This window comes from Citrus clementina, unplaced genomic scaffold (genome assembly GCF_000493195.1).
Source record: "Citrus clementina cultivar Clemenules unplaced genomic scaffold, Citrus_clementina_v1.0 scaffold_5, whole genome shotgun sequence".
Taxonomy (NCBI): Eukaryota; Viridiplantae; Streptophyta; class Magnoliopsida; order Sapindales; family Rutaceae; genus Citrus; species Citrus x clementina.
The window spans coordinates 34,928,658-34,949,438 of record NW_006262201.1 but is presented as its reverse complement, the minus strand read 5'-3'; the positions used below and the strand labels follow the sequence as shown (position 1 = coordinate 34,949,438).

General features: G+C 36.4%; 3 protein-coding genes across 5 annotated transcripts; 1 reads left to right on the top strand and 2 right to left on the bottom strand.

The window, feature by feature from the left end:
* Positions 1–7,273: 7,273 nt before the first annotated feature.
* Positions 7,274–8,466, bottom strand: LOC18041676 (EPIDERMAL PATTERNING FACTOR-like protein 2). Its single transcript, XM_006433631.2, has 2 exons — positions 7,815–8,466; positions 7,274–7,705 (listed from the first exon to the last, which is right to left on the bottom strand). The coding sequence occupies exons 1-2, from the start codon at positions 7,956–7,958 to the stop codon at positions 7,460–7,462; spliced, it is 390 nt and encodes a 129-aa protein (XP_006433694.2). The 5' UTR covers positions 7,959–8,466; the 3' UTR covers positions 7,274–7,459.
* A 553-nt stretch (positions 8,467–9,019) lies between these two features.
* LOC18041675 (putative lipase ROG1) lies at positions 9,020–12,961 on the bottom strand. The gene is made up of 10 exons (XM_006433630.2): positions 12,599–12,961; positions 12,410–12,477; positions 12,155–12,225; positions 11,793–12,065; positions 11,493–11,653; positions 11,350–11,405; positions 11,113–11,165; positions 10,910–11,039; positions 9,590–9,687; positions 9,020–9,425 (listed from the first exon to the last, which is right to left on the bottom strand). The coding sequence occupies exons 1-10, from the start codon at positions 12,835–12,837 to the stop codon at positions 9,354–9,356; spliced, it is 1,221 nt and encodes a 406-aa protein (XP_006433693.1). The 5' UTR covers positions 12,838–12,961; the 3' UTR covers positions 9,020–9,353.
* A 1,421-nt stretch (positions 12,962–14,382) lies between these two features.
* Positions 14,383–20,152, top strand: LOC18042624 (endo-1,4-beta-xylanase A). Of its 3 annotated transcripts, none has more exons than XM_006433626.2 (9): positions 14,383–15,038; positions 15,168–15,347; positions 15,424–15,486; positions 16,215–16,582; positions 16,668–16,827; positions 17,137–17,489; positions 17,766–17,943; positions 18,092–18,628; positions 18,749–20,152. In XM_006433626.2, the coding sequence occupies exons 2-9, from the start codon at positions 15,252–15,254 to the stop codon at positions 19,868–19,870; spliced, it is 2,877 nt and encodes a 958-aa protein (XP_006433689.1). In that variant the 5' UTR covers positions 14,383–15,038; positions 15,168–15,251; the 3' UTR covers positions 19,871–20,152. The 3 variants fall into 3 exon arrangements, with proteins under 3 accessions (XP_006433689.1, XP_024040457.1, XP_024040458.1); XM_024184689.1 differs by having other exon boundaries at positions 15,023–15,058; XM_024184690.1 differs by lacking the exon at positions 14,383–15,038 and having other exon boundaries at positions 15,331–15,347; positions 15,426–15,486.
* The last annotated feature ends 629 nt before the right edge of the window (positions 20,153–20,781 follow it).

The following is a 20,781-nucleotide window of genomic DNA, read 5'->3' as shown; positions in this document are numbered from 1 at the left end:
CGGTTGTTCTCCCGGCGCAAACCCTCCGACGCTCAAGTCAGATATGAAGGTTCGGGGAACGCTTGCCACAGATCTTATGGCTTTTTCGTGGTTTTCTCTTCTTTAGAATTTCTTTTCTAATCTCAAAAATGCTAACCCATTTACCTTCGTTGGCTACCTTTTTATAGGCTTCCTCTGAATCCCAGTTTTCCTCTTTTTTCGAGACGGTATGGGACTCTGACTGCCGCGTTATGGGCAAACGTGGGATCTTGCGTGTTATGCCACGGTTCTGGGGAAAGCGTGGCCATCGTGGTTTCGTGAGATCTTGTTTCCGCTTTTTTGGGGGACGATATCGGACTCCGACTGCTGCGTTATGCTGCGTTATGGGCAAACGTGGGATCTTGCGTGTTACGCCACGGTTCTGGGGAAAGCGTGGCTGTCGTGCCTAGATTCTCGGGCTGGAGAGCAGGTCTTGCCAATTGCCGTTGACCGGGTCTCCTCGCCTCTCGACCTCTAGCCGGAATGGCCTTATGCCTCTTACAGGAAATTTGCCTCGCAGATGACGTGCTCGTGGACGAGCAGGATATTTCTGCTCCTGTTCCCCCGCGCACCAGGCTTTTACGGAACACACCGGGTCGCAGAACTCTGTCATCAGATATCTGCTCACCATGCCTGGTCTCGTCGACGTATTTCTCCCAAACAGTTTCCAAAGGAAATAGCACAATCATTAGAACGTGATGGTGATGTAATTTCTTGCCTTTTATAATTTACAAGATGCTTTATTTTGTTCAAGATATGCTCTCTTTGCCTTTGCCTTTCTCCTGAGGTTTGTAAAAATCTGTTTAATATCTCTAATAGCCATAAGTTGGTCTAATGAGACCAAATGGGATCAAAATCAAACCTTCTACGCCAGATGAAAAAACAATCAAGAACATGATAAAAGAAGAAGAGGCACAAACGTATGACGCAAATGTCGATAGAATTTCGGGCACTGTCCAAAATAATAAAGACTTGAGGGGGCATGAGTTTTGCTATTTATGTTGACTAAAGGGTAGCTAATATCCCTCCTGGGAAATTTAGAAGATTTTTACAGGCAGCCGGGGGTTTGAAATAAAACTTTAAAATTTATTGACTTTTTATAATTATTAACTTTTCTAAGGAAAATTTTTTAGCTGTAACGTACAGCCAATCAATGTAATGTAAGCTTTGCCTAAAATGTGAGGGTTGAATACTATTATTATTAATCTAATAAAAAAAAGGGTGAAATAAAGTATTTATATTAGAGTAATGATATAACTACAAATTCTTGTATAAATTTATTTTGTACAAATTGATGTGACGTTAATTCATTGGTTGAATTAAATATCTCTTGGCTCACATGATTTATTTTTATTATTTTATATTTTCATTCAACTAATGAATTAATGTCACATCAGTTTGTATAGGATAAATTTGTACAAAAATTTATGGCTGTATCATCACTCTTTATATTAATGAGTAATGATACAGCCACAAACTCTTGTACAAACTGATGTGACATTAATTCATTGATTGAATGAAAATATAAAATAATAAAAATAAATTATGTGGGGCCAAGAGATATTTAATTCAACTAATGAATTAACGCCACATCAGTTTGTACAAAATAAATTTATACAAGAATTTGTGACTATATCATTACTTTATATTAATTGTTATTTTGATTATTTTAATAAATATTATGATATTATTTTATTTATATCACACCGTTACGATTTAAATTTTAAATGTATTTACTAAATATTTTAGAAAATAAAATAAAAACTAAAAAGGAAAAATGAGAAGGGAACGGAGATTTTATTCATGAATAAGATAACGAGCATTAAAATGTCCACATGTATAAAATTAATTAAACTAACAGATATACTCCTCAGACAAGTTAATTAATTAAATTAACTAGGGATTGCAAGCACATATAGAATACACCTGGCATAGGTGCTACATCTGGTTCCGGCCAACGAACCGTGGCTTGGTTCGTGTTGAGATCATACACTAAAAAGTTGATCTTATTGTGCGCCAAAAGAAGTTGGGTGCCACCCTCGTAAAAGGCTAGGGGTTCCAAAGATTCGAAAGGCAGAGAATAATAATAAAATTCGGGAGACGGCGAGATAACTTGTTCCTCCGAAATCGAAAACAATTTAGTCCAAGAATCCTTCACACCATATTCTGTCATCACCCACACACGAGAGAGAGGCGTTCTGTACCCTCCGCTATAATTAGAAACCAGGCACAAACAGCCATTATCCAACACACCGAGATAACTGGCACGAACGCGACAACCGGTTTCCAAAAGCACAGGCGGAGGCAGTGGCAGCTCTTTATAAGCCTCATCAGATAAATCTAAGGCCAGAATAAAATCATGCCTACCATACTCGGCCATGGCTATCCAGTGTAAAGAACCACTAGCATAAACCCCGGGACTATCCCGAGATATCTTGAATTCTTTTCCAATAATTTCTTGCTAGGCTATAAACTTTTACCTCAGCAGCCTCACTAAAGCAAGCATCTCCAGAACGCTTTGCAATTCTAACTAGTTTATAATCATCATGAGTCAAATCATACCCAAACCCATAAAGAAAGCAACTAGCCGTTTTGGACTCCAGGGTAGTCGTTGTCGTCGGTAAAAGGCGGTGCTTTCTCGTAGATGGGTCCAAATAGCAAGAGTCTGCGGCAATCTGTTCGTAGCAATACAGAGCAAGCCATTGCAGCAACCCACCACTTTTGTGGCTATACAACCATTCTCATATTTTACCTCGTAAAGAGTATCTGTAGACCCTAACCCCACAGTAATAATAGAACTGTCCCTTGCTTGGTTTCTGCTGAGTTGGAGTTTGATGAAATCCGGACCGTCGATTAGATTCCGCCATGTTTTGGACACGCACCTTAAACGGAGGAGCTGTTTCACATGAAGTCGGCTCAGTATGTGGTCGATTATGTGAAGGGGAAGTGGATCGCGATCATCCATATCTCCACCAACGCCTAAGCTAGGATTGCTAGGTGTATCAAACACTAAAATTTTCCTAATTTTTTCAGAAACAAAATTCTATTTACAAAGATTCCTCTTACTATCCTAAAGCGGAACCCTGATCATACCCTTTACGTTCTGCATTACAAAAGGAAATCGTAACATCCTTTATAACGTGGAAACATGTGCGTATATATAAAGGTTTCTAAAATCAAATTTTACCGTATATAGCTTTATTTATCAACGTTTTTCTATTCACGCATGCCCTCTTTTAAACCTAATTTTCAAGATAAATTAAGGTAATTTTACAATTAGAGGGATCAAGTAACATTTTTTTTAAAAAAAATTTTAACCGTCTTTATTCAACATATATATGAGTGATATCATATATGTGGTTTGAAAAAAAATGATTTCTTGGTGGCTAATCTCAAATTGAAGATAATCTGAAAGAATTTCAAATATAAGAAATATAGAACAGTGGCATGAAATTTTGGGTTTGAAAATGACTCTAAGGAACTTGAATAAGGGCATATATATATATATATATATATATGATGAAGAAAGATAATTTTAGAAATAAATAGAATTATTTAAGAAACTGGCAATGGGTAGTCAGTAGTTTTATTTATCCTCCATCCAATATCTTCTTTAAACTCCATTTAATTGCATAAATCAGCGAGTTATCTCATTCAAAACTAGGGATGGCAATGGATTGGATCTGGTCCAAGATCTATGTGATCCAAATCCAATCGGATCGGATTTGGATCGGTTTAAAATGGATTTGGATCATATTTGGATATCGATGTGCAGATCTAAGACGGATATGGAGCAGATCTGGATCTATCTTAATATCTAAATCCATATCCATATCCATATCCACTCATCTTTTAATTTTATTTTATTTTAAAAGTTTCTTAACAATTGTGGAATTATAATGATAATAAATTTTATTCATAGCACATTAGTAGTATTTACCATGCATTTAAACTCTTAAAACTTAAAGGTTAGTTTTGTAAATTTAAAGGTCCGCCAGCCCCAAAGCATGTACATGCAATATTCAAATTTCAAGCCAAGTAATATAACCTGGCAATTTATTTTATTATATTGGCTAAATAATTTTAAAGAAATATAGTTATTCATATATTTAGTCAAATATGGTCATAATAAAAATAATAAAGGACTGAATATAAATCATATTTAATTTATATGTCATTATCTAATGTTGTAGGAATGAGGGTAGGTGTATCGTGGATATTAGAATGATGAAGGAGACAAAAGAATATTAGATTGATCTCACTCCTGCAATTACTTCCGAATGATATTTTATTATCTTTCTTATTTGTTGTTTTGGTGTAAAAGTATAAGCTACAATAATTATTATATTTTTGAGAAAAATTATATAATTTATTTGTTATCAATACATTTTAGCCTTCAATTTTCAATCTAAAAAATTATTAATTTTTTATTACTGAATTTTAGAATTCATGACGGATCTAGAGCAGATTTGGATTTTAATTTTTTTCGGATTTGGAGCAGATATAGATATTTATTTCTTTTTTGGATCTGGATATGGAGCGAAAAATATGGATTCATGATGGATCTGGAGCAGATACCGATTTTGATTTTTATTATGGATTTGGATATGGAGCAGAGTAGATCCAACCCATATTTGCCTCATTACCATCCATGTTCAAAACAACGAACATACCATATGTACAAATGGAATCAGGGCGTGCGGCTAATTAATTAGAAAATTGGGAGTTTCCGGAGCAATTATGCATAAACTAAAAGGTCGCTCCAGATCATGCGAGCATTCAATTTGTATTCACGCTAGCTTATATTATACTCAGTGTGCGTATGGGTAGCTGCTCCCCAAATGCACCCTTAGGTGATGTTTGGTTGGGAAGAGAGAATGGGGGAGAGGAAAGTAATTCAAATTCTACTTTTATTTCCATTGTTTGGTTGCATAAAATATATAATAATTTAATTTTCATTAGAATTTAATATCCCTTATAATGTAGAATTTGAATTCCACGCCAAAGAGTGAAGAATTTAAAATCCTCTTATGTTGAAAACTCAAACTTCCAAAATTGTCCTTTAACATTTTAACTTATTTAATGTTATTAATGATTATTATTTATAATTTTATTTTATTAATTTTATATTATAAATAATTTTATATTAATTAAATTTAATGAATGATTTAAAAAATTTAATAAAATAAATAAACTTATTTATTTATTTAATATGAAAATATATAAATATAAATTTACTATCGCTGGACTTCCGCCGGACCGTCATCGGAAGCCGTCGAAATTTTACCGGAAAAGCGTTAACTTTCGTTGACCGGCGTTGACTTATGTTGACCGGCTTTTATTTATATTAAATTATATTTAATATTAAATTATATTTAATATTAAATTATATTTAATATTAAATTATATTAAATAGTTTAGTATATTAAATTATTTTATATTGTATATTAAATATAAATCATGAATTGTTTTAGAACTTTTTGAAATTAAAAAAGTTTGGCATTAATATTAAATTATATTTTATTACTAATATAGATAATCTAATATTTAAGGCAAATGATAAATTTATCCAAAGAAAAAAAATTGTAATTCCTTTCTCTATCAAATTTTATGTCAAACCAAACAATAAAATTTAATTTCACTATTCTCTTCCACTTCTCTCTTCTCCTTTCCCCTCCATTCCACTCTTTTCCTCTCCTCCCTTTCTTAAAACCAAACACCAACTTAGAGTATGAGCTGAGCAGGTGAAAAATATACTTGGAAGAAAGTACAGTATTAGATTGAAAAATTGTTTATTTAGGATTGAAATGAATGCCCAACATCTTATGTCTATAATCTCGAAGTACTGTTCTTTGTGCAAAAATAAAGTGAAGACTAAAGATGATATATCTATTATCAAGTTATCGACTAGAAGACTTCAGGAAATTACCCTCCCTTTTGGCTTTTACCCATCCGTTATTATTATTATTATTATTATTATTATTATCATCATCATCATCATCATCATCATCATCAGTGTGTCCATGTGGGGGAAAAGAAAAGGACTTGGAGTTTGGATTACTTTGTGTAAGATTTAGGTGTCTTTGGCTCCTTTTATGTTAAGTTTATTGCTTGTTAGATAGATTAAGCATTAGTTAATGCATTATTGTTTTAATATGTTGTTTATTCAGAAAATGTTTGAGTTTTACCTCGCATAACGTCAGCGTGAGCATGCAAGCCAATATTTAATTGCCTTTCTACCAAGAGCGAGAGCTAGGATAGAGGAAATTAACAGCAGCCCCGCAGGCAGCAGAGCTCATGAATGACGATGATGAGCAATCGAGAGCCTTTCAGTTCACTCACTGCTTATTATCTGCCCTACAATTAATATCTCATTTATTGTCTTCTATCTATCAATTGCCTCTTCTCGGTCCTCGGATGTTAATAAAGGGGAAAAAAAATCCAAACAATAATAAATTGGTTTAAGATTATTTATTTTTCTGAATTAAGCCACGCTATCTATATAAAATAATAATTATTTTCAGTAGAAAAATAATATTTGACTACTAATAAAATATTATTATGATAAAAATACTAATACTATAGTATAGACAGAGCTCATTTCTTTTTGTGTGTTATAATAATATAGTAGTATAAATAATATTTCATTTTTTATTTTGATGGTGTTCAAATATCAATATTCTCCCTAGTACCATTGTGTCACATTTTTTTTCTGTGAGATTCGGATTAGTATGAACAAGACTAAGATTTAATTCTTCAAATGGAATACTTAACAGAAAAAAAATAAAATTATAAACTGACGGTTATATATGCATTTAAAATTAAAAAATAGTTATTTAGATGAGACGATGAGAGGGTGGTGGTATTAGGGTTGATCCCTTCGAGGTGGGCTGTGTAATTTGCACAGGCTTTGTTTCTGAATCAGAAATCTGAGGCACAAATCTTGTAAGATACGCAAAGCAGAACTGTCCGACACACTCGAAATTCTCATCCGCCTGGCCTTCTTTATCTCTTTCTTTTTTTCTATTTATTAATTAATTAATACACCCATCCCCCACGTCATGTCGTCACTTCACTTGCCAATTGCCATCAAAATTAACAAACCCATTGCATCCCCCAAAGACCCTCAAAATTTTTAATTTAATTTAATATAAATGCCCAAGTAATTAATGCCACCCTGCCAAATTCTATTATTTGTCTCTTTCATTTTCGAAATTATCATAATAACTGCAATTAGATTCGGTCATAAATTCATTATATCCACGGAATGATGTCATTAGAGAAAGCAAGAAACGAAAGAAAATTAGTACAGAATCAAAAAGACCCGAAAAAAAAAAAAAAAAACTCTACATTAAAAACTTTATGCTAACGCTACAGCTTCAGAAGGAGGTAGTAGTAGATACACTGCTGGGTTAATGCAACATATGTTTTGTTCAACCAATCATGGATTGAAAATCAAGTTGCCGCACTTGCATTTCCAGCTGATGGGCTTGTAATTGGAATTATCATCACCTTTTGAGTACGCAATTGCAGAGAAATGACTCGCTCTGTGACCAACTGCTCTTGTTGTCACTGGGACCTGAACTGGTTCACAATTCCTGCAAGAGCTGCACATTCTCTCACATTTTGGTGGCCTTGATCCTATCATACTTGTCATCACCACCATCTTCTCTTCTTCCATTCCTTTCTGCGCATAAAATTTGAAATTTTGAGTTCCACTATTTTGAAAATATTGCTTTGTCAGGAAGAAATAAGGTAAAGCATGATGTGAATATATATATATATATAATACGTACCGGTGCAGCCTCAACTAGCTTGGATATTGCTCTGCCTTCAGCCACGAATCTCACTTGTGTCAAGCTCGAAATCAAAAGGAAGAGCAAGGAAACAATGAGGTGTCTGTTTCTGTGGCAACAAACACAATATTGAGAGCTGCCCATTTTCTTTCTCTGAGAATTGAGTTGAGAGTGTGTACAAATTAAGGCCCAGCAGTTGTGAGGGAGGGGATAAGTATTGACTGTTGAGAGAGAGAGAGAGAGAGAGGTTGATGTATTCGATTTCCTGAGAAGTGTCCCAAGAAAAGAAAGGTTCAGAGCTTAAACGCCACCTCACCTCTGCAAGTCCACTCACTTTCACTTGGTAACCTTGTACATGTAGCTCGCTTTGGTTAGACGGAACATGCAAGGCAAAAAGTGTTATTAGAATGAGGCTAAACTGAGAGGGCTACAGAGGTGGAGGACCTCAAACGAAAAGGGAATGACATTGACCTCGTTTCATGAGCCACCAGAAAAACCAAACCGAGAGACTGCTTTAGCAGCTGAGGCAGAGCAAGGAGAGAAGGAATGGACAGTACAGCAAAACATTAAGAGCCAAAACCAAAGAGGTAGTGAAAGCTGAAAGGATGCAATAATAACACAAATCAGCAACAATAAGAGATGACACAGCGTATCAAATGATGGAGAGCTCTCTAAAATAAGGGATTCACAGGCGAGGAGGGAAATATGATATGTGGTTCTTGGGCTATCGCTTTCGCTTTCACTTTTTATTTAATCTTTCAATTTGTCCCTCCACGTTCGTGTTTTGGGCTCTGAGCATAATTTACTTCGACACGCTAACATCCCTTTTTCTCGGCCTTGGGAAGAGTTTTATTAAATATATATTTCCAAAGGATGCTAAAACAAGGAATGTCACCAATGCATCCATGGATTTGCATCAGAATCATATCCCTTTGTGGGAATCAGATGCGATGATATCTGACCGTGGCCGGTGTCATTGTTCCAGCAAATTCATCAACACTTTGGAATTTACAAAATTTTACTGCCAATCCTTCGATTCCTACCTCTATTTATGACGTCAAAAACTGTTACAGGACTCCAGAATTTCCCATTTAAAAGATAAACTTTGTCACATTGTAAAAGATCTCTCACCCACGCACACACACAGAGAAAGTTACACACACAACGCGATTTATAATTTTTTTTTCTTTTGGTTATGGGTGACAATAGAAGAAATATCATGTATAATAATATTAATTCATCAATAAGCAAAATTGTACGTACTTAGTTTGGACATATTGTTTCATGTAACTTGAACTAACATCTCTGTCTATTGTTGCATTAACATGAAGAAATGTACTATAAATTATATATCAATATGTTCCGATATATACCTTCTTCTGAAGAGGGGGGGGGGGGGGAATATTCTTATACTGTCGTTACAGTGAGCTTCCGTCCAGCAAATTAAACCAAGCTTCACAGAGTCACCCAAAAAATTCCTTCTTGATGCCAATTAGGACAAGAGAGGCATTGACATAGAATCTATAGAGTAGGCATCCTTTACAGGAGAAAATTGTCAATCATATGTTGGATCACCTCGGCTCCATCGGAATTGATACAGTAGGTTTTCACCTGAACACAGAGGAAAAGATAATGTTACACTCTAGAATGCACTTCTTATTCAGTGCGGAAGCAGAATCATACAGGGTAAGATACCAAATGCTCGTCTGCAATTAAAAAGTGTACAGAAAAACTCCATTTCCTAGGTGAAATTGTAAGAGAATTGCAAATCTTGCCTGAATGGTACTGTGTGCTAGAAATCTTTGCCTGCTTCTACTGAAGTTAACGTCAACCCGTTCCCAGCTCAAAGTCGTTAAACATCTGAGCATTTCCTCTACAATTGTGTGACATAAGTGTTAAGTTACTGCTTGATCTAAAAGCTCAAGCTGGTATTAAACCGTGTTGACCAAAAGCAATAATAAGATAGAAGGTAAAAACATAGACAAATACTATTAGACTCTGCCCAAACAGGGATAGCAGATAGAACCATAGACAAAATGCAATCACATGGGGAGACCACATGATAAATCCTGGCTTTAATACCATGTTAAGTTACCACTTGACCCAAAAGCTTAATCTTGTAGGTGAGATCCTAACAGTGGAATTAAGCTTTAAAAAATGAGGATTGAGCATTACATCTAAAGGGCAACAATTATGTTAACGACCATCATTTTCAAGTAGAACTTGCAATAACTGAGATGCCAAGGGGAAAATATCATTCAAGCCAATTGTCAAATGAGAATGAGTGATTCCGGAAAACCTCTAACAATATCCAGAGATCTGAAGTTAAGAGAAGGATGATAGATTGCTTAATGAAACTCATTAAAAGATTAAAGGTCTGCAACAATAGAAGTAAAACCAACACCTATCTTCTCTGCATCTCGTTCTGCTCCCTGATTTCCTAATTCCTACTGCTGATGCATTGTCAGATTCACATTTCAGATGACACACTTCAATATTTTCAAAACATTTCAGAAACTTTTGAATGGGCTGCCCAAACTCTTCATCATACATCTTAATAAGACTCACCTTAGCACATCATCAACACATAGAAACCTAAGGACCAGTGATCAATTTGATTAACCAAGATTCATCCAAACAGAGAGTTATTTAACACAACTACAATATCTCATTTTCAAAACCATGAATGTTTGAAGAATACTTATCAGGAAAATAAAAATAATAATAATGATCCATTTATAGCTAATTATAGTAACTGATTTTTTCCTCACATATAAGAAAATGGATGCAGGCAACTGCAATTTTCTGTGTGAACACATATCCAATGGCAAGCAAATAAGTATGCTCATTCTTTTAAGCATGAATTTTCAGATTTCCTAATGAATAAACTGTAAAATTATGAATGGTACTTTTCCAATGTAGTTTTTTTCAGTTTTACTTCCTCGAGGATCCTACGAGGGCATAACTAGACCCTCTAAAGATTTTAGCTTATAAGTGTTACATGAGATAATAATTTGAACATCAAGAAAACCATAGGAGTTATTGACAGAGCAATATTTTTTTGATCAATTTCAAGTAACAAATAATTAACTAACCTTCCATGTCAGTAGTCTCACTTTTATTTGCCATGTTCTCTGAACGGACTTCTCTTTGTGAACTAGCTGCTTTTGTTGTCTCCACATTTACAATATGTTTGTATTTATCAACTCTTTTAAGATGTCGTCTCTGATAAAAAAGAAATCTCTCTGAGAATGACAAATAATAATATCGGAGTTTCTAATATAAGGTTCATAATTACCTTTGGAAGCTCCTTTGGATGCCGTAGAGATGATGTACTCCATCCCACAATGTCTAAGAAGAGAGTTAAGTTCTTCTATAAGTAAATGGTAAGTTAGGAAGAGATTGCATCAGAGTACCAAAGAAGCCAAAAATCCACCTGATCACTTAAAGTAATGTTACGCAGCTTCTTTCTCAAACAATTGGAGGTCTGTGGGGGAATATAATTCAAAGAATACACTTAAAAGTAAGAGGATACGATCAAAACGTGCATTTGCGTAGACCACACGGCGCCTGAAGGACTGCAAAGCAGATCTGTAGACACAATGAAAAAATGATTAAAAGTTGAGGAATCAATTGGGTTCACTTAGCTATCAACTGGATAAGTTTACAAAGACTCACAAGAATTTAAGGTCTTCACAATCACTGACCATTCGCAGAAGAAGAGGAGGTTTCCCTTCATTACGGTCGGTCAAAAATAAATGTTTTCCGGTTCTTCCGAGTAACCAGGATCCACGGGCTGCTACTTTTTCTAGAGTGTAAAATCCACAAAACACTGGGACCTGAGAAGAACAAGCTAGAACATAAGAAAACCATATATGTTGAAGTCCATATAATTACTTAATCACAAATTTATTGGAGAAAACTAGTTATGAAAGGGAGGATTAATTATATATGAACATTCAAAGTACAAAAGGTCACCTGCTTATGACCCCTTGAGCCAAGGTGAGGCGTGGCACAGGTTATAAAATTCACGGGCTCTAGGCCAGCGATTTTGCCTTTCAAATTATCTTTCTGGCATGAATCTTCTTCAGATTCATCAACCCTACATTCTCCACTTGCGTGGTGAGATGCCTCTGTGACATCTCGTTCATAAAGCCTGGCAATAGCATACCTTGCCACAAGGCCACCTAAAGAGTGACCAATAAATGAGATCTTCTGAACACCTGGGTGCCGTTTTATGACTGATATCACCTGAAAGAAACAATACCATTGTATTTTAAACAAAGAAATAACATTTGAGGTAAAAGGATTAACAATCAGGAAAACGAACAAAAACACACCTCTTCTGCTAGCCTTTCTCCCATGACATCGACGCCATCAAATGTCAGCGTAGAATAATTACGCTCACTGCCTGAATTCACAAATTGATCCTATGCAATTTATTATCTTAATAAAAGAAACCAAAACTAGTAGCGAATATCGAGTATACTTCCTAGATTCCACTGCCTCTTTACACTTTTACATAAGCCCAAAATAACATGCAACTGGATTATAATTTTATATTAGAGGTTCAAGAATTAACAATAATCACTCACAGTGAACTATAAGATCCTCAGGACACTTGCAGCAAAACTGCTTGGCAGCATAGCTCCAATTTTGAGCACTGTAATTAATAAATAAAGTCAAATCTAATCAAATCAAGTCTTGAATCATAATCATGATCGTGACGAGATAGAGTATTAATTAGCAATGTGATTAAGGTTAAGCTAATTAAGCTAACTAACCTGCCAATAATGCCGTTCACCATAACAACGAGGTGAGTTGGAGTCGGACCATCTCCGTTTCCGTCTCCAATAGTTTGGACCTGCATGTCAAAATTTCCTTTTCCATCCTGCTCGGTTCGCAAACACGAGAGCTTCGGCAAGTACCGAGACTTTGCATTCTTCTTCTTCTTCCTCGTTTTACTTTCTCTGTTCTTCATCGATCCTCCAGGACCACTTCCCTGGACCTCCATTGAACTCATAAAACGCGGGACTTGTTATGTCGCTTTTGCTTTAAATACGTTCATGTATGCACGTGTTGACTCACATGTCGCGGAATCATCCATCCCGGCGAAATTTCTTCGAAGGGTGGGTTTTAGTTTTAGTTTAGTTAGTTATGGGCTTTCATTATTGGTTCCGTTTTCAGAAACCAACGAAACCGAAGCTCGTCCCCACCTGACGCCTCGGACGCTTCAATGCGTCACATTCACATACGCTTTCTTAATTTGTTTCAATGATATTACGTAACACCCCTGGTGTTTCACTCAATTATGTCGTTTGATCGTCGGGCTTGCTGTGTTAATAATGCGGCCGATCGAGGGTAACTATGGAATTTCGCTAAAATTTATTTTTCCGTGATTACTTTAATACAGTTTTCATTACACCGTTGAGTCGCAAACAGACAAACTTGACACGCAATTCGTTGGACTTGTTTTATTTGGGCGGCCTTTGCCTCTTCATTCAAACAAAATTCACATGTTCTTCTGGGAATACGTACAACTGCTCTTTTTATTATTATTGTTATTATTATTATTAAAGAATTATCACCTGCTAAATGTAGTCCTATTATAATATGAGCCTTGAGGAAGCCTTGTATCGTGTGCTTAAGGGAATAATGATTTTACAAGTAACGATTACAGGGAGGCTATTCCGGAAAAAGAAAGCCAATTAAAGTGCATGTGATTGTCGTAACGTGACGGCATCTAATGATAATTCAACAGATTAATGGAAATTTGAAGACATACGCCCATATACATACATGCATGCATACATGTAACTATGAAATAAAGAATTAAGAAGATTAATCATGTTGTGAAGACTTCTGACTTTATGTAATTAATGAGCTCATGAAACACGCAAGAAATGATCCACTGAGGATATTAAATTTCAAAGTTTATACTTTCTAGAAGCCCAATTGCTGTAGATGTGATGTAATAAATAAATGAAATCTTCGAGCAAGTAGTAGAAGAATCTTCTCCTATTCTACCAAATTCCAATTCAATAATCAATGTCGTGTTTCTTTAATTGCATGCACTGGTGGTGCACCGCACAGTCAACATAGATAGGAATGGTTTGTTCATTTTCTCTGACTCTTCTGGTCTTCATTTGGCAAGCCCGGATTGGTGGCTCGTTTAATAATAATAGTTTTAGATTTGATTCCAGTTGTTTGACAACCAACTTTGACATTAATTAGTGTGATTTCGTTGAACTTTTTTTTTTGTTTAATCCCCTTCTTTTGGTCCTCTTCTAAAGGAAATTAATCCCCAACCTTGGGCATCAACGAGGAAAAACAGTCAGATAATCTAGGCTTTGAGTTTGTCCCAGAGAATGGGCTCTTAAGGCCCATCTTGTTTAGTTCGTTTAAACATACAATGGGCTCTAAAACCCAAAGCCCTTTAAGCCCGAAATGAATCCAGAGGCCAGCGGGAGTGAGCTGATAAATGTAAATTGATTTCCTTCTGATTTTCTTTTCTTTTCCATCAGTTTTAACTGTCAACTGAAAAAAAAAAACAAAAAAAAAACATTTCTTGCTTCTCTTGGAAGCATAGAATCGTAAAATGCCATTTCTAGGTGATGCATTGAAATGTACTGCGATGCCGTATTTTGTCCATCAAATATATGCACTAAATTTTCGCTTTACTTTCTCGTTGTTCTTACTCTGCTTCCACGCCAACTTCTTTGAGATTTTCAGGCCATCAAATTTCATGATGAAGGGTCAGCAGCAGGTCTCATTCCGATTGCTTTCGTGTGCTTTTATGTTCTACACCTCGGATTGAGAATCGTGTAATGTAATTATAATGAGCAGAAACTCCATGTAACTGGGCAAAAATCCATCATACTAATTGAAAACCCATTTCACCTAATTTTTCCCAGCCACCAATGACCAATGGTTCAACCTGTCACCCAGTAGGAAATGGGGAAATTGACAGAGGGAACTTTTTCTTGTAATCAAAGTCTATCAAGCAAGGAACCACATCACAAATAGTAATATACTATTAATGGACAGTTATGCTTTGCACAAACCTTAAATCTTCAATTCTAATTCAAGCATTGAAGCCCACTTGAGAATACCCCAAGCTGCAAGACAAAGCAACACATCACAGAGAAGCCTCGGCAGCCTTAGCCTTGCAGAGATGGGGAAGATATAATTTTTATTATTCTATAATATGAAAATGCTCTGTTGGTAAGTGGGGATAGTTTTCAGTTAAGTGGATCAATTAATTAATTATTACACAAAATTTTGCTTTTTTTATTGTGTTTCGACAAACCCAGACAAAAAGCCAACTCTTTGTTTTTTTTTTTTTTTTTTCAGAAAATGTTTGATTGGCTGTTTGGTCCGTTGGTCCCGCGCTTTTGTTAGACTTCCTTGAAATTTTTTTTAACGGTGCGTATAAATATGAGGAGGGTCTTCGCTTGCTGCTTCACAACTCGAGTTTCCAATTCCAATACCCGTTCTAACCAAAATCAAACTCATACGCCTCATCAGCATCAGGTACTGATCAATTTACGCACCCTCTTTATAATTTTAGACCAAATTGGGTAATAGAAACTGCTTTTCTGATTGCTAGAGATCGGGAGAAACCATGGAAAGCCAACACGCGAATAATGGCAATGACAATTCTGCAGCACTGGTATGTTTATTTTGTTTGGGTTATTAGGTTCATTTGTTGATTCTCATTTGGCTTTCCTTTTTCTTGCTTGTTTTCTTATGGCTGGATGGGGTGTTTCGTGTCTTCAAATATTCCTGCACACTTGTTCAACTTACAACGTTGAGGGAAATCACCATTGTTTTATTTTCGCTAATTTATGGCACTACCAAGTTTAATTTAGTACTTGGGGATTTTAGTGGGCTGGCATTTTATGATTTGATTTTTAGCGTTGTAACTTGTAAATCAATGTCTTACTTAGTAATGAACTGAAAATTGCATCAAAGGAAGCCGAATACAGAATTTAATTTGAATTATGGTGAGACAATGTCAGTATTAAATTTTGGTAATGCAGCTTTGGTCTGATTACCACAATTAAATATGAGGTTGTGGGAAGCTATTGAAGATTGCATTGATTAATAACCGACGGTATTTGACATCAAATGCCCGAGCCATATGAAGCAATTCATCTGATTTCGCGATTTCTTCTTCATTCCTCATATTTGATGGCAAATGATATGTCGAGCTTGGCCACTCAATTTCTGTGTGCCTGCTGTATCAGTTACTACAAAAGCTTTTCACTTTCTAATTGAAGCTCTCATTATATTGCACATTTTCTCAGTATATTTTGTGATACCTGGGTATTCTGAGCTTGTGCATTAAGGAAGTTCATTGTGCTGCTTAAGTTTCATGACTTCTACTTTTGCTGACAGATTGCAGAACATAACAAGATCAATTTAAGCACTAGTACTGCTGCTAATCTCATTGTAAATAATGATTTCTCTATGGGGCTGCACTCGTGGCACCCCAATTGCTGTCATGCTTTCATCGCTTCAGCTGAGTCGCATTATCCAGAAGGAACATCAGCAAACTCGGTTGGTAAACACGCTGTTGTTACAAATCGTAAAGAGTGCTGGCAGGGATTGGAACAAGATATCACAGACAAAGTTTCTCCTGGTTTTACCTATTTGGTTTCAGCTTCTGTTGGAGTATCTGGGCCTCATCAAGGATCAGCTGATGTGCTGGCAACTTTGAAACTAGAACAACGAGATTCAGAAACGAGCTATTTGTTTATTGGAAAGTAATAGATTCTGTTAGTTCATTATGTCATTTTTTCCTCGTTATATTGAGAAACAACAGATGTGGTAATGGTATTACGGATGCAGGACCTCTGTATCAAAAGATAACTGGGAAAATTTGGAAGGCACATTCTCATTGTCAGCTGTGCCTGATCGGATTGTTTTTTATTTGGAAGGACCTGCACCTGGAGTGGACCTTCTTATAAGATCGGTGGTGATTACCTGTTCCAGTCCTAGTGAGTGTGAGGTACTTTTATTTCTCCCTAAGTTTACCTCAACTTCAAGAATGCTGGTAGGATTTGGAAAGTCATAAACTTAGGGCAGTTCTAAAAGGAAGACATCTCTATTTGATTTTGATTTAAGAAATAAAATATAGTACACTTGTGAAGATGGCCATCTGTATCTTATTTAGATTTGCTTCTAAAACTTAAGTATTCTTGTGTAAGAGTCAGGTCTATCAAAATTCATAAGTTTTGACCTGAAGCAGTCTGCAAAAATGTTTTTCTTGTCATCTAATATTGATTATTCTGATTTCATTTTTTCTATATTATGAAAGAATAAGAGCATAGGGTGCAATATTGCTGGAGATGAGAACATTATCCTCAACCCCAAATTTGAGGATGGCCTCAATAATTGGTCCGGAAGAGGCTGCAAAATTGTTTTACATGATTCCATGGCTGATGGGAAAATAGTCCCACTGTCAGGGAAGGTCTTTGCATCTGCAACAGAACGCACACAAAGCTGGAACGGAATTCAGCAGGAGATCACCGGAAGAGTGCAGCGAAAGCTTGCTTATGATGTTACTGCTGTAGTTCGCATTTTTGGTAACAATGTTACTACTGCAACTGTACAGGCAACTTTATGGGTCCAAACACCAAATCAACGCGATCAGTACATAGTCATTGCCAAGTAAGTTTCTACTTTATTTGTTATCTCCATATCATAAACTTTTATAGTTTTCTATTTGCAGTTTCTGCAACACCAATCTTAAACAATCCTGATTCTCTCAAGACATCACACATAAGCTCTCTCTCTCGCGTGCTTTTAAAGAAATTATCTTTTCCTTCATACCAGAAATAATGCATTTCTATTTTGTTAATTGAATATGTGCTTGGTATATCAGTTGTAGATAGTTCAACTTTACAATTTCTTTCACTGCTGAAAGCAAACTGGTTTCTTTGCCAGTGTACAGGCAACTGACAAAGATTGGGCACAGCTGCACGGGAAGTTCCTCCTTAATGGTTCCCCTGCAAGAGTAGTTATATATATGGAAGGTCCACCTCCTGGCGCAGATATTCTTGTAAATAGTTTGGTGGTAAAGCATGCAGAGAAAATCCCTCCTTCACCTCCACCAGTCATTGAGGTTGGTTGAATAAGCAGATAAAATTGTGAAAAATATATTCAAATTTTTTTCTACTATATTTTGGTTGAAATTTTTGTCATCAACATTTTAAAGTTCAATCCGGGTGTTTTAGGCATTGAAAATGTTTGGTTTTGACTTTTGTTTGCAGAACCCAGCCTTTGGAGTTAACATAATCACGAACAGTGAACTAAGTGATGGCACCAATGGGTGGTTTCCCCTTGGTAATTGCACTTTAAGCGTTGGAACTGGCTCACCACATATACTCCCTCCAATGGCAAGAGATTCCCTGGGACCTCATGAGCCTTTAAGTGGCCGCTATATTCTTGTAACCAATCGTACACAGACTTGGATGGGTCCAGCTCAAATGATCACAGAGAAACTGAAGCTCTTTTTGACATATCAAGTATCTGCCTGGGTGCATATTGGTTCCGGCACAACTGGTCCTCAAAATGTGAATGTTGCACTAGGTGTGGACAACCAGTGGGTCAATGGAGGACAAGTTGAGATAAATGATGATAGGTGGCATGAAATTGGCGGGTCCTTTAGGATTGAGAAACAACCATCAAAGGTAATGGTTTATGTGCAAGGTCCTGCTTCAGGTATTGACGTAATGGTTGCCGGTCTTCAGATATTTCCTGTTGATCGTGAGGCAAGGTTTAGACAGTTGAGGAGGCAGACTGATAAGGTAATTCTTTTACTTCTCATTTTCATCTTTACCAAGTAAAGCGATTCCTTTCCAGCATTGAAATTCCGTTGCCATGCTTCTTTTTTTTTTTTAAGTTAAATCTCACCTCATGTAATGCAGATTCGTAAGCGTGATGTCGTCCTAAAATTATCAGGACTGGATTGCAGCAGCATTCTTGGCACCTTTGTGAAAGTGAAACAAACACAAAACAGTTTTCCAATTGGTTCATGCATTAATAGATCACAGATAGACAATGAAGATTTTGTGAATTTTTTTACAAAATACTTCAACTGGGCTGTGTTCGGAAATGAGTTGAAGTGGTATTGGACAGAGTCACAACAAGGAAATTTCAACTATAAGGATGCTGATGATATGTTGGACCTGTGCCTGAGGCACAACATCGAAACTCGAGGTCATTGTATCTTCTGGGAAGTACAGGCCACTGTCCAGCCCTGGATCCAATCACTAAACAAAAATGACTTGATGAAAGCTGTTCAAAATCGCCTAACAGGGCTTCTCACACGATACAAGGGGAAGTTCAGGCACTATGATGTGAACAATGAAATGCTGCATGGATCATTCTATCAAGATAGATTGGGGAAAGATATCCGAGCGTATATGTTTAAGACGGCACTCCAGCTAGATCCATCTGCCACTTTGTTTGTGAATGATTATCATGTTGAAGATGGGGGTGACCCCAGATCATCTCCGGAAAAGTATATTGAACACATACTTGATTTGCAAGAGCAAGGTGCCCCTGTAGGAGGAATTGGAATTCAAGGACATATCGATAGTCCAGTGGGACCAATTGTTTGTTCTGCTTTGGATAAACTGGGGATCCTAGGCCTTCCAATCTGGTTTACAGAGCTTGATGTGTCTTCCATTAATGAATATGTCAGAGGGGAGGATCTCGAAGTCATGCTCCGAGAAGCTTTTGCTCACCCTGCTGTGGAAGGAATAATGCTGTGGGGATTTTGGGAGTTGTTTATGAGCCGTGACAGTGCACATTTGGTTAATGCAGAAGGTGACATCAATGAAGCTGGTAAAAAGTTCCTAAATCTTAAACAGGAGTGGCTGTCTCATGCTCAAGGACATGTTGATGAGCAAGGAGAATTCGCGTTTAGAGGTTTTCATGGGACATACACTATAGTAATTCCCACCCTCCACAAGAAGATTGTGAAGACATTTGTTGTTGACAAGGGTGAGTCGCCACTCGTGGTGACTATTGATTTAAGTTCCTGATGCTGCCAGTGACGCTTCTTCCAGAAAAAGGTCACTTTCTATTCTTGGATTGTGGATTACCAATGTTTAAAGTGCTATGTTTGTCATTTACAAGCTTGATTTCTTATTTACATCGTGTAACACCCACGTCAAAAGAATAAAAATGTTAGTTGCGTTGATGGTTATGCTATACCATTACCATGTGACGCTAGTTATTTCCTCTATCCTCCGCATTATAATTGTGAAAGCCATATGAAGCTCAATTTCGGCCCAGATAGAGTGGGCCTTTATTTTAGGCCCAAAATTGAGAAACACGCTTCCATACTGAGCCATAGGCTAAGCTGACAGAGACAGGCAGACAGATCATGATGAACCCAAAGGAAAGCACAGGAAGGGAAACAAGAACTCAGTGAAAGAATTACAAAGAATCTAGAAAAACAAATTTGATTGAATAAGACCAGCACCCAATTACGTTGAAAAAAAGAGTAAAGTTAGGTGGGTGATAAGGAAGTCTATTGGCTTAAGGGGTCCATAATGATACACTAGGATTCTGCAATCGTATCGGTTAAAATCTCCAGAAGCTTTTCTCCTCCAGTCAAACATCAGCATTTCTATTTCTGTCAATTCTTATGCGCTCCATTAGCAGCAGCCACTTGAATCATATTCTATAAACATCTAGAATGATTTCTGAGATCAACATCAATAGCAACGGCAATCCCACAATACCATCATAATAATAATAAGGAAACATAATATTCAACCACATAACGCAAATGTGAGTTAATGAAAAGGAGACTCCTGGGGAGTGTTGAGAGATTCAACCGCACATGACACATACATATTGTTTCCACTTTCCATATTATAAAAGCATAAAATGACATAAAATTCTCAATAATTTTATAAAGGCTTTGGAACATGAAACACAACTAGTA